General features: G+C 44.3%; 1 protein-coding gene across 1 annotated transcript in view; it reads left to right on the forward strand.

Moving 5' to 3' along the window:
* The first annotated feature begins 1,455 nt into the window (after nt 1–1,455).
* Nucleotides 1,456–14,204, forward strand: part of LOC147436940 (uncharacterized) — an 82,979-nt gene continuing 70,230 nt past the window's right edge. Inside the window, exons 1-2 of the mRNA XM_086486336.1 lie at nt 1,456–1,613; nt 1,697–1,737. Of these exons, the coding sequence (XP_086342462.1) occupies nt 1,517–1,613; nt 1,697–1,737 (138 nt within the window). The 5' untranslated portion in view covers nt 1,456–1,516. The remainder of the gene's footprint in view (nt 1,614–1,696; nt 1,738–14,204) is intronic.

Consider the following 14,204-nt stretch of genomic DNA (forward strand, 5'->3'; position numbering starts at 1 on the left):
TCACTTAAGCTCAAACTGAACTAGAAATGGAAGATGAACTGGAGTTCTAAACAGTGGACCTTCAGGTTGAAATGCTTATACCTAGTTTCTAATAAGCACAGTACTTTGCTATGGCTCATTCTACATCAAGGCCTTTGGATAGGTGAAATAGCCCAAACGACTGGCATCGGTGATGGTCTATGTCAAAGATGTGGAAACTCTGCCACACCTCTTTCTGAACTGCAAAGACTCAATGGGTACTATGAATCTTGTCTCAAGGACATGCAGCCAGGTCAAAAAGGAAAAGCTTCATGCAACTGACATTTTGTTAGGCAATGCAAAAGGCCTAAACATACCCTTATGGAATATCTAGAGAGCTATTTTTTTCCGACACATTAGAGGGCCCACAGAGGCGGAGGTGCTTATCCCTTCCAAATATTAGCCATGTTACATGGTCGGGCAAGGGCCGCGTACCATCTGGAAAGAGCCACACGTGGGCATCACCATGGTCACATCAGCCTTCTGCGTTCTACCCTCTACTCGCTCTCACCCACAAATCCATCGCCTGCTCCCTTTGCCCCCATCGTGCTCCCTCACACTCCCATTCCCTTTGCCTGCACCATAGCCGCGTGAGAGAGACCTTCGTCTCCTGCACACGCACACACGCACACGCACACGCGCGCGCGCACACACACACACAGAGGGTGAGCTCCTACACGCCTGTGGCCCTCCTGACCTTGCGCCTTGTTGCCCAATGCATTGGGCCGATGCACCGACTCTCCACACACACACAAAAAAAGAGAGAGAGAGAGAGAGAGAGAGAGAGAGAGAGAGAGAGAGAGAGAGAGAGAGAGAGAGAGAGAGAGAGAGAGAGACGCCAGAGACAATAAAAAGTCAATCGACAGAGGGAATCTCTTGAAGCATCTTCGATTTTTTATTTTTTTGCCATAGTTAAGACATAAATTATAATTTTTGTTTATGATGGTATTGCTAATGGCTTCAAAAAAATCAAAGGTATTTCTAATTTAAAGATTCCTTCAAGAACAAAAAAAACGATGAGCTAGTCTATAGCACGTAACAGGCAATGGAAAAGCACGTAGATTTGTAACAGTGTTAGCTAAAAAGGACAGATACAACATTGAGAGAGAGTAACTGAGAAAGAGAGAGAGAGCAAGGACACTTTAAGGAGAAGAAAACACTAAAGGAAAAATAAAGGAGAAGAGAAACACCTCTTTATCTAAACACAAAAGGTCTTTTGACTTTCCATTTTCATATATCTTTTGACTTTTTACCTTCAACTGCTTTTCATTTCTTAAACTCACGTTTCATTTATGCATTTAATATGTTTTGAAAGAATTTTTATTTTTGTGAGATTTGGGGAGACCTAATTACTCTTCTCAAAAAAAAAAAAAAACCTTCAAATGGCAGGCCACTTGATTTTATCACCTTGTTGTGATAAAGTTCTCTTTAATTAAAAGTGTTCGTTCTTAAATTTTCAAACACACTCACTATAGGAAGATTCTGCGTGTGCGTGCAAATGGAGCTTGGAGCGATCGTGGGCCTCATTGTGGCCGTTGCTTTTCCCCTGGGCGTGAGCTTCATCAGCGCCCTTTTCAGCAACGGCGGTGAATCTGGTGCATATTCCTCCTCCTTCCTCCTACTTTTGCAGTTCTGGGAGACATAACATAGCGGAAATGGGTTCGTGCTTCTTTTGTAGACTGGTACAAACAGCTCAAGAAGCCCTCATGGACTCCTCCGGTAAGTTCTTCTCGTTGCCTCTAGAAATTTTTAATCTGGTCATTTTGCGTATGTGTGTGCTTTAAAGTTCCGGTCCTCGTCAAGAAAGTTCTATACTTATTTATTTCCTTGCGTAGTGACATGTTGTTATGCATAGCTTGGTCCAAGATTTCAATCTTGGATGTGGCACGAGCACGTAGATTGCTAGGGATACAACTTTTCTAGATGCAAATGCTCCTTGAGAGGGAAAACACATCAAGATATGTCCTGAACTCATTTAAACACACAATCACAATCGAGCAATCACACAATCACAATCGTTTTTTGTTAACCCGTGAATGAGACTTTGCGTTATCAATGGCTTAGAATGAATTGAGGACTTGATGGAGAGATAGATCTCTCAATTTAAATAGGCAGATAAATGTGGAGAGATGCAGAAGTTTCCTAGAGAGAAAGGGAGGAGATGCATATATGATAGAGAAAATGAGGGAGATGGTGGTGGAAGTGGAGAGAGAGAAAGGGAGGTGACACCAATAGAAACTGCAAATAAATGAACTGAACTTGAATATATATATATATAGAGAAGAGTGACATGAAGCGTTGGAGTTCCGCGTCTAGATGCTTTGGCCCCAAAGAGTGATGCTCCTTTGGGTATTTCCTTGAGGGTCCAACTGTGCGACTTTACATCCAGATGCTCTTGGAGAGTGGCCCCCAAGGATCCTTATAAAATAGTACAAAGGATGCCCAAAAGGAGAGCCCCAGAAGCATCAGGTTTCAAAAGCTCCCTTTCCAAGGCGCCAAAAGTTGCCCCAAACCTTGCACTACCATATCGGCAGGTTTCCACGTTTTGCAGGCTGAGCTGCCACGTTATCAAGCTCCGCGTTTTTTGGGCTGTTGTCCATCAGCAAGTTCATAGCTAGGGTTTAGGCCCCTCGGCCATACTTTATAAGTTGGTAGGGGTTAGGGTTTTAAAACTAGGCCCCTCGTCTTCAGGTACTGCCACATCACAACTTGTGATAGATTGACTTGACTCCCGTGCATTCAAAGCTGCTAGAGAGATTGGAATGAGAGGGGAGAGCCTCTTCATATAGGGGTAGGCTCTCCATGGCTGAAAATAGAAGGGTGTGTATGTTAAAGGGGGAAAAGATGGCCTCCATGCAATTTTTCTCCCATCCCCATGCAGTTTTCCTCTTTGGAAAATAGTAAGAAGATTGAGTTTAAGTAAGAATCTGAAGTTTTTCTATCTTGTGTGGTGCTTATGCTTTGTCAACTATCTATTAGTGCTTCTTTTAGTGCTAGGCTTCATTTTGGCTAAGTCTGCTCTGCACCTCTAGAGTTATGTTAAAAACTTAGTACGTAGATCTTTTCATTGATGTATTGCTCTGCACCTCTAGAGTTATGTTAAAAACTTAGTACGTAGATCTTTTCATTGATGTATGCTTGTGTGTGGTGTGGTTGTGTGGGAGCATATATTGGTACCTAGTTCTACACCCACCATTGGCCACTGACGACATTAGTGGGGAGGTTGTATTTTAGTTGCATGAACGAGCTGATGGTTATATTATCTTGTGGGTGACTACCATGAGTCTACACCTTGCACTTTCCAAGGGTGAATCTAAAATCATCTTGGATTATAGTTACCCGGAACTCCGAACGGGAATGGCGACGGGCCTCCCCGCGGAACGGGGGAACGGCAAGGGGTCCGTAACGGGAACGGCGCGGAATGGGAGGCATAAGAAACACCCAAATAATGCAATTTTTAGCGTTATATGTTTGAATACAAGTAGTATTAGAGTCCTTAACACTCACAATAAACATGATTTGAAGACCATTCCACCTTATTATGGCTTGATTGCATTGTGTGGTGATGCGCGGTCATAGTACATTCACAACAGACAGTGTGCATGCTTGAGATAGAGAGCTTGAGAGAGGCTTCACTTCTTGAGACCAAGGGAAAGAGAGCTTGAAGCCTTGAAAGTTGAGGGCAAGCCCAAGAGAGAGAGCTTGAGAGCTTGACGATAGAGCTTGAGAGCTTGAGGCCCGACCGCGAGGGTAGAGCTTGAGAGCAAGGAAGAGAGAGGGGGGGGCAATTTATAAGTAAACACACATACCCAAAATCTGTCCCTTTATGCTTTCTTAACGTTGCTGCCGTTCCAGGCCGTTCCGGCCCCGTTCCCCCCTGCCGTTCCGGTGATGCCTGGTTTGTCGGAACGCCCTACCGTTTTGGGCACCTACAATCGGCCGTTCAGGCGCTCCGGCGTTCCAGGCCCTGGTAGGGGCGTTCCCCGGTAACTCTGTCTTCGATTCACCTAGGTATATTTTTTAGTCGTATAGCCGACATGCAAATTGCACATTGTGAAGTTTTGGTCCCAGTTACGACCAGTTATTATTGTGCTAATTCTTTCTATCTTCTGTGGTGCGTACCTTGTCCACTACCTTTTAGTGCTTCTTCTTCATTTGGCCGAGTCTACTCGGCATCTGTAGAGTTATGACGAAAACTCAGTACACAGATTTTTGTATTGACGTATGCTCGTATGTGTGTGTGTGTGTGTTTTTTTTTTAGGTTATAGCTATGGTGGGTGATAGCACAACTTAGCCATGGAAAGGGAGTGTGAGCAGAGAATGAGAAACAATGAATGAGAGAGAGAGAGAGAGAGAGAGAGAGAGAGAGAGAGAGAGAGAGAGAGAGAGAGAGAGAGAGAGAGTCGATCAACCAAAACTTTTGCACGCTATGTTCTATTATATTAATTGAAGCTTCTTACATGATATCTATAAAGATGCTAAACTAACATTAGCCATTGCTTTTAATGATGCAAACTCCACACCTAAGGATGGTATGCATAAGTTAGTTGCCAGGGTATGATCCCACAAACTAGACCACGATAACAAGGGCTTGAAACGCAACAATCCTCCCCTCAACCCCAAACCACTGACAATGGGCTGAGTACAGACCATGGAAGAGTCCAACTAACCACCTGAAACAATGAGTAGAATCATCCCCCCCCCTCCCTCCCTTAACAACAACATTGGGGGGTGTGTACTTCCCTTGGATAACAATCAGAGTGTTGACAACAAGAACTCAACCAACATTGACAACTTGGGAAGTCTTATCACTTTTCATCATGGCAGTGTCTATGCCCGTACAATACTAACATGACCACCACGGACATTTGACAAATCCATATCATAACAAACCTATGACATGGAACAGGTAAAACAAGTTTTGGAAAATTGTGTTGATCTACTGAGTTCTTGAGAAAACCTTTAAACTCGTGATCTGATTCTGTACCCTAAGTGTGTGTAAATTCCAGAGTAGCCTTGCACTTGAAATTCCACACAGCTTGCTCAACCGGGTCATTTGGAGTAGCAGCTAATTCTCATACCCAAGAGAGTACAAATTGAACAACATTTCTGGAAAATCGAATCTTGTTAACAACTACATTCTCGAAACACGAGAATAAAAGTCTAGGTTTACTTTTGGATCTTTGATGTGATACATTTTTGTTGTGAGAAGTAGCCTTTTGTTGCCAATTAGCAAGAGTTAAAACAAAACTCTATTGATATAATTAGCTTGATGAACCTTGTGCGAATTTCTGCATGACAACAGCGTTGTGAAACGCTTTGTAAACGGCAAAAAACTATAGCAACTTGTAGCCCGTCCTCTAGCGCCACTTCGCCGGCTAGCTAGGCCTTGTACCCTTGCCAACAGACAACATTTTGGTACGCTATAAGCAAGAGACGAAAAAGTCGCCAATACCTTGCTTTGCTGCATTGCCAAGAGACTCGATAGCGTGCGTTTTGAGATGCTTGCTGAAATTGCCAATCTTTGTACAGGGACTGTAGCAGCGTTTTGAAACTCTATTCGTTGTGCTAGCTCTTGCTATCGCTGTCGAGGCCACCACCGCTCCAAGGGAAGCGTTCTAAAATGTGCTACGTAGAGAGAGCTCTTTGCCTTCAACCACGTTTCGATATGCTCACCCACCATGCCTACGGCGTGTGCTCCGATACCATTGTTAGGCTATAGCTATGGTGGTTGATAGTGCAACTTAGCCATGGGCAGAGAGAGAGAGAGAGAGAGAGAGAGAGAGAGAGAGAGAGAGAGAGAGAGAGAGAGAGAGAGCAAAGACTTGATCGACCAAAAATTTTGCACGCTATGTTCGATTATATTAATTGAAGCTGAGGAACTTGATGAGGTCTTGATACTCGAGTAGATTTTGGCACATAAGGAGAGAAAAGTTAAAGCAAAAGTTGAACGACGTTATTTGGTGAAGTTCAAGAACTATCCACCTATGGATGCAGAGTGGATGGAAGAGAGCCAACCGCTAGAGTCATTGAATGCATTGCAGCTTTACCTTGAAGCCTTTGGGTTACAACCTACGTATGCCCCAACTCAATGTGCTCAAAAGAGGGGTGATGATGGAGCTACCACATTATATGTACATACGGATTTAGTGCAATAGAAGTGTACATTGCTCAAAAAGTGGTATAATGCTCACTTCTATCGAAGACATAAATGACAAAAGTATGAGGTTTCATTAAGTCATATGTATCTATGTTTCATGATCTTTCTTGCGGATACATGTAATGATAAAAGGGTGCTAGTCACACTAGATCATCTATTGCATGTATACCAAGCATGCAATCGAGGACATTTGCGATTTCAAGAGGGGGGATGTCACGAGGCTGTGACAATCATTAACTTTAGTTGTTGGTTTCTTTCCCTTGATTTTTATTTAATTTTTGGGACCCTCTTGTTGAAGTCACAAATGGCCGGACATTGTATGGCCAGTGTGAAATGGCCGATCGCTGAGAGTTTCACTAGCACCAGTGAAGGCCAGGTTGCCACGAGATGGTTGGGCCGACCGGCATTGCAATCCGAGTAGTAAAAGGGTGGCTAGGCTCAAGTCATTTAGGCCCGACACGACACTTTTTAAGTTGGTGGGTACTAGGAAATTAACTCAAAAGGGCAAAGCTCATTTTGGTCATTAAGTGACTACGATGTGTGTGAGTAGTTGGTGCAGGTGATTGCAGCTTTAATGGAAAGCTTGTCTTTTCCTCTATTCTATGTAGCACGAGGATTCCGCTCTTGTGCACCTCTCCCCCCTTATGAATACAGAATCGTGATGCCCGGCTCAAGGGCTACTCATCTGTATGTACAGTTCTGTGGCTTTATGCCGAGGCAAGAGCCTCTTGTACAGGTACCAGATTAGCTAACTGCTAATCGCCCCGTAGGTACAGGTTGTTTCGGAGAGATTTCTCGCGAGAAATCTCGTCCAAATCAAAGGGCAAGCAGCCCTACAGGTGCGGGAACTTGAGGTCTTGCTACGCATGCAACCAACACACGAAACGGAGCCCGAAACAGAGAATTACAGCCTGCTGTGTGTTTTTGCAGGTTTAGGGTTTTGGCCGTTTTTGTTGCCAAACAGTTTCAAGAGCTTCAGGGAAGCTAGGGAATCGTCATAGAAGTGTTCTGGTGCATTTTAGAGGCCGAAAACAGAGAATCCAGTGTGCTGCATGTTCTTACCAGGTTTAGGAAACTGCTCTAATGCGCTGGGAAAGTCACCTATTTCATGGGAATTTTGTCTGTGAAGCCTTTTATTGTCTTTATGTTGCCGAAATTGGGTTAGAGCAGGCCATTTTCAGCCAATAAAAGTGGGACAGTGTGAGAGTGCACGTGTGCGCGAGAGAAGAGAGAGAGAGACAGAGAACACAAACGCTAGAGATGGTGAAGAGGGGGCAAGCAGTCCCCCCATGACTACCAGAGCAGAAGACCCGTACACAATAACTAGATGATGGAAGTGGGTACCCCGTTGGCCCCATAAATAGGTGCCCAAGGTGAGGTAGGGCAAGGCTTGATAAAAATCCCCACAATCCAACAAAAAAATGATATATGGAAATATATGAGGGCGCCCGGACAAAGTGGGCGGTCGGCCTGGAGGTGGGTGGTCGGACAATGTTTAAATGCATATGCAAAGGGTAGCCAGCCCGAAGGCACACTAGCCGTACATGTATGCCTTAGATTTGTGAAGCAGTAGAGTGGTGTAAATCTAACATCCCCTCTCAGCACCTAATGTTGAACAAAATGCATGAAGCCGAAGATGTGAGGCAAATGATGAAGATGTCTGCTGTGATGTCTAGTGAAGGACAATACTCGGCGAACTCCGGGAGTGTAGCAGTAGTTTGGGGTGTCCCGACCGCCAAGAAATCTCCATGGTGAGATGCCGTCACGAACAGTGTAGCAAACTGCTCTACTCCACCGATACAAGTGCAAACATTACGTGAAGGTCCTGAATTGTTGGAATTACGGTTGCAGAGAGACACACACAACTTGGAGAAGACGAAGGAAGCTCAAGGCACACAATAGAGAGTGTGTTACTTAGTATGCAATGGAAAGATTGATAGCCCTAGAGTGTTGGGCGTATATACAATGCTCGGGGGGAAAAACCTCCTAAAGAGGGAAAAAATGCCTCGGCGGTCCTAGTGTGTTCACACACATCACTACCACATGTATATGGTAACAAATCCCCCCTGGAGTGATGCAGTGAATGAGAGCTGGCACATGAGTAAAGGGAAGTGCCATGCCCTGAGGACATGATCAGTCCACAAAGGGGAGTAAGCCCAAAGCTTTGCGGAAAGCTTCAAGCTTCTCACGAGACAATGCCTTTGTGAAAAGATCTGCAAGGTTGTCATGTGTTGGCACATAAGCCAAGCTGATCTCTCCTGCTGAGAGCCTCTCCCTGACATAGTGGTAATGCACCTCAATGTGCTTTGTGCGAGCATGAAAAACTGGGTTCCTCGCAACTGCCAATGCGCTCTGATTGTCAGTGTAGATAGTGTTGGCAGTGTCCTGTCCAACACCCAAATCAGCCATAAGGCGTCTGAGCCATACACACTCAACCGTAGCTGTGAAGACTGCCCTGTACTCAGCCTCACAACTCGAAGTGGCCACAGTAGGTTGCTTCTTGCTCAACCATGATATACATGAACTGCAAAGCATGAAACAAAAACCACTTGTGGACACTTGCGTGTCAAAACAACCAGCCCACAATCTGAGTCCGAAAAAGCATGCAAGTCTGGCGGCAATGATCCCCCCTTGGGATAAAACAAGCCAAGATGTAAAGTGCCACTAAGGTAGCGGAAAATCCTCTTGACAGCCTGGCAATGCTTAGACCCTGGGCTATGCATAAATCTGCTGACCTATGAGACTGCAAACTGAATATCCGGCCTCATGTTGCATACATAAATAAGGCAGCCAACAACAGTTTGATAAAGAGTGACATGAGAAGGATCGCCAACATCATGTAAACTCAACTTCAAACCTGTTTCCATGGGAGTGGCAATAGGTTTGCAATCCTCAAGTCCAAACTTACATAGCAATGTCTCTATGTAACTTTTCTGACACAAGGCAATACCACCATCACACTGCTTAAACTGTATACCCAAGTAATGATGCAACAACCCTAAATCTTTCATCTTGAAAGTAGCATTCAAATCAGCCTTAAATTCAGCAATATGTCTCTCATTTGGTCCAGTGATCAGCAAATCATCGACATAAAGAACCACAATGAGAAGTACATCACCCTCACGCTTTACATACAATGTGCTTTCTGTTGGACTGTTACGAAAGCCTCGTTTAACCAAATGAGTGTCAGCTTTCTCATACCAAGCACGAGGAGATTGCTTCAACCCATACAAAGCCTTCTTACATCTCCACACTTTGTCCTCTTGTCCTTTTATGACAAAACCGCGAGGCTGCGTTACATAAATTTCCTCAAATATGTTACCATTCGAGAAAGCAGTAACAATGTCTGATTGATGTACATCCCAACCAAAATGAGTTGCCAATGCACATTGAAACACACTGTAGTCATACGACAGGTGGGAGCAAAAGTCTCTTCATAATCTATGCCTTTTTGCTGTGTATAACCCTTTGCAACAAGTCGAGCCTTATGGCGATCGATCTCACCATCCGGCTTGCGTTTCAACTTGTAAACCCACTTCGTACCAATGGCCTTTTTGCTAGGAGGCAAATCACATAAATTCCATGTGTCATTTTCTATAAGTGCATCATATTCCGATTGCATGGCAGCCATCCAATTTTCTGAATTTTGTGCTTCATCAAAAGATAGAGGCTCCTCAATATCATGTAAGCTAGACACTGCCAAAGCATAACAATCTGATGCATAAGATGCATGGCAAGAGCCTGAACGAGTACGACTAGACAAAGGTGCATCCAATTTACTGTCACGCAAAGTGTGCACCAGCCATTTTGGCATATCTCTAGCCTGCTCATTTTCAGCCCTTTCCTCATCAAGTACATCATGTACATCTGTATCAGTAATAGGTTGATCTATAACATTTTCAGAAACCCCCATAGGCTGTACATTTGCCTCATTGGAACTTACATTTGTATTTCCACCACTGAAAAGAGGCAACAAAGTGTCATAAATGTCCTGTGAGCTTACATTACTGTCTCTAGTACATGACAGCAAGGGCTGAACAGAATCTTCCACAAACACTACATCCCGTGAAACCAGAATACGCAATGTTTGCCGATGATATAACCTGTAACCTTTGCTTTCAGCACTATAACCAACAAAAATACATTTGACAGCCTTATCATCCAATTTTCTACGCTGTGTTTGTGGCACCAAAGCATATGCCAAACAGCCAAAAACACCCATGTGCTCAATAGAAGGCTTTCTATCATGCCATGCTTCATATGGAGTAATAGACTGCAAAGCTTTCGTAGGCCACCTGTTAAGTACATAAGTGGCACACGTGATGGCCTCAAGCCAAAAAGAATGCGGCAAAGCTTGACTTTTGACCATACATCGTGGCATTTCCGTAAGTGACCTGTTTTTCCTCTCAGCAACACCATTTTGCTGAGGTGTATAAGGCACTGTACATTGGTGTTTTATCCCACAACTAGCCAGAAATGCATTAAATTCATGAGACATATACTCCTCCCCTCGATCGGAACGGAGGGTGCCCATAGTACATTTTGAGACATTTTCAGCCATAGCCAGAAATTGTTTGAAGCACATAAAAACTTCAGACTTCGCTTTAAGCGGAAATACCCATACATGCCTGGAGTAATCATCAATGAAAGTCACGAAGTATAGGTGATTGCCCAAGGACGGAGTTTGCATGGGCCCACAAACATCACTATGCACAAGCTGCAACCTGCATGTGGCCCTAACTGAACAATCCTTTGGAAACTTAGAACGCTGCATTTTACCCAGAATACAACCTTCACAAACATGTTTGACAGGTGCTTCAAGAGGCGGCAAAGAAGCAACCGTATCAGATTTCTGCAAACGCAGCAAACTGACAAAATTCAGATGACCAAAACGTGCATGCCAAAGTTTTGCATATGAAATAGCCCTTGAATTTGCAATAGCATTTGCAAAATTTTGTCCACACTTATCATACAAAGTGAGCTTTTACAGCCCACGGCACAAAAGGCCAGATGCAACAATTTCATCACCAAAACTGAGATCATGAACTGTACATCTGTCATCCACAAATTTGACTACAAGTCCAAGTCTAGCAAGTGCGGATACAGACAAGAGATTTTTCTTGATCCGAGGTACATAAAGTGCATCAACAAGTGTGAAGGAACTGCCATTTGCAGCAGTAAGTGTAATCTTTCCAACTCCCTGAATTGGATAAGAGGCATTGTTGGCACAAGTGACTGAATTCCCATGAGGGACAGACTCGAGAGAGGTAAACAATTCACGATGTGAGGTAATGTGCTTTGTAGCACCACTGTCAAAATACCACATGTGAATTTGCAGCAACTGACAAGCATGCATTGTGGACAACAGGATTGTAAGTGCACTCTGCGCTAAAAGCCCATTCTGCATCAACATCAGCATCACAGTCTCCTTTCATAGAAGACTCAACAATGGCTGCATTTGTAGTGGAACCAGCATTTGCAGTGGAACCACCCTCTTTATTCTTAGCCTCTTTGGCCTTCAACTTAGGACACGACTTGATCAAGTGATCATTAGCTTTACAATAATGGCAACGCATCTTCTTTTTGCCCTTATCACCAGAATTGCCCGACGAAGTGCTACCAGCAGAAGTGTTAGGTGCAGCGGAATGATTGATTGCGCTTTGCTCAAGATGAGTGCTCCGAACTGTGCTCAAGGTTCCTTTTAGTTCTTATGGAAGGGAGAGCCTTCCGTTCTTGATGGAAAATGCTATGATCTCAAAGAAAGTGAATGGACACTGTGCGTGCAAGTGTATGAGACTGAGAGAAAGAGAGAGAAGAGAGATATGATGAAACCGGCCTGTTCAATCCAAAAAGGGCGGTAGACTTTACTTCAAACCTTGATTTAGCTTTCACCCATTATTAGTCGTCTATTTTACCTGTACTTTCAAGACACAACAAAGGGGAGAGGGATACAGGCTGCTAGATTGCACCTGTATGAGTAGACCGACACCAGATTGGCCCCTAACTTAGGCGCCCCTTTCGGTATTTCTTTATTGTTTAAAAGAGGGAATAAACGCTGTGGTTCTTTCCAAGCTGCCCCGCACAACCTTGGCTGAATTTTGACTGTTCTGGCCTGATTTCGGCAGCATAACTGTACTAGAACCCTTCACGGTCAGTATTCCCACGCATTAAATGACTTTCCCGACGCATACGGGCACTTTGCAAAACCTGGCGAGAATCTGCAGCACGCTGAATTCTCTGTTTTCAGCCCTGAAAATGCGCCAGATCGCTTGTACAACGGTCCCCTTGCGTCCCTGAACCTCCTGGGGGTATTAGGGTCTGTTTAGGGCCAAAACCCTAAACCTGCAAAAATACACAGCAGGCTGTAATTTACTGTTTCGGGCTCCGTTTTGCGTGCCGGTTGCATCCTTAACAAGTCCTCGAGCTCCCGCACCTGTAGGGCTACTTGCCCTTTGAATCGGACGAGATTTCTGGCGTGAAACCTCTCCGAATTCACTTGTACCTGCGAGGGATTAGCCGCTAGCTACTCTAGTACCTGTGCAAGAGGCTCTTGCCTCGGCAATCGCGCATGAACCCACACAACTGTACATTGCTCAAATGAAGAGCTCACTAGTGGGGCATAACATACTGCCAAAGGGGAGAGAGAGGGCAGTGCGTAGCGTGCAGCATCACTCCTGGCACCGCACTGTGCATAAGAGGGAAAGCAAGCACTCCATAGCTCTTAACCTATGACAAATTCTGAAAATGAGCCTCTCCCAGCTTAAAATTCAGCGCCACTTCCTTCTTGCATTGGAAACTGCACCAGAATGTGCCACTTGGCACATTTACAAGCATTTTCCCGTTTCGGGGTTGCCGCCTAAAAATCTCCCAACCCGTTGCCTAGTTGACTTCACGGCAAAGTAAGAAAATGTTCCCCTTGTCATTCCGGAGGTAATGATGCAAACACATTTTCAGGTCCCAAAATAGCAGTTCCCTAAATTTTAGGAGATGCTGCCATTGTATCTTTCTAGGTCATCCGACCCTCTTTGTACACTCTAACCATAGTCCTTGTCCAACTTTAGTGCTCTCTTGCCCTCAGGCCTGGACTCCCTTTGGACAGTTCCACACTAGCTATGCAATGCAGGGCAGTTAGATTTCCCGAGGGGTGTTTCCAAAAAGTGAAAGTAAATAGATAATAAGAAAGAAATCAACAAAAAGGATAGATAGTAGTCACACGTTGGTGACATACCCCCCTCTTGAAATCTCAAACGTCCTCGTTTGCATCTATGTCGTACATGATCACAGTCAACATTGATGTATTCAACACCTGTCGACACATGTACGACACATACATGCTCATTGTCAACCCTGGTGTATTCAACACCTCGTCGACTCATGTATTGCCTGCGTGTGAACCCTGTCCCAGTGACATAGTGGTAGCTTCGCACTCTGCCATTGCTTTGAGTCACTAACTTTCCAATGACAAAATGGTAGCTGCACATTTTGCCACTGTCTTATAGTACACGTTGGATCCCGTAACACTTTCGAGCATACCCAAACCGACAGTTTAAGAATGCAGTTACACATGTACTCCTTAATAGAAGCAATTACTGTATCCTTGACAAATTGACAAGAAATACTCACTTCTATAGCACTAACCAAACTTTTGGACATTCCATAAGAGCAATTGCCAAACTGACAATCTGTACAGCTCTAACATTCATGTAACAGGTATTTCATTTGAGCTCACTTTAAATACCATGTACATCATTTGTTTCAGAAGCCATTGTCACACTGACAATCCATGTAGCTTTGAAACTCAAGGGGTCAAGGTAGGTTGCAAATCGAAGGCTTCCAGGTAAAGTGATAACACAGTTGGTGACTCTACAAGTTCACCTTCTTCCATCCACTTAGCATCCATTGGTGGATAGTTTCTGAACTTTACTAAGTAACGCCTAGCAACCTTGCCTTTCACTTTCCTTTCTTTGTGTGCCAAAATCTGTTCAGGGACCAAGATCTCGTCAAGTTCCTCGACTTCCGACTGATC

Source organism: Adiantum capillus-veneris, chromosome 17 (assembly GCF_014529385.1).
Source record: "Adiantum capillus-veneris isolate H3 chromosome 17, ASM1452938v2, whole genome shotgun sequence".
Classification (NCBI taxonomy): domain Eukaryota; kingdom Viridiplantae; phylum Streptophyta; class Polypodiopsida; order Polypodiales; family Pteridaceae; genus Adiantum; species Adiantum capillus-veneris.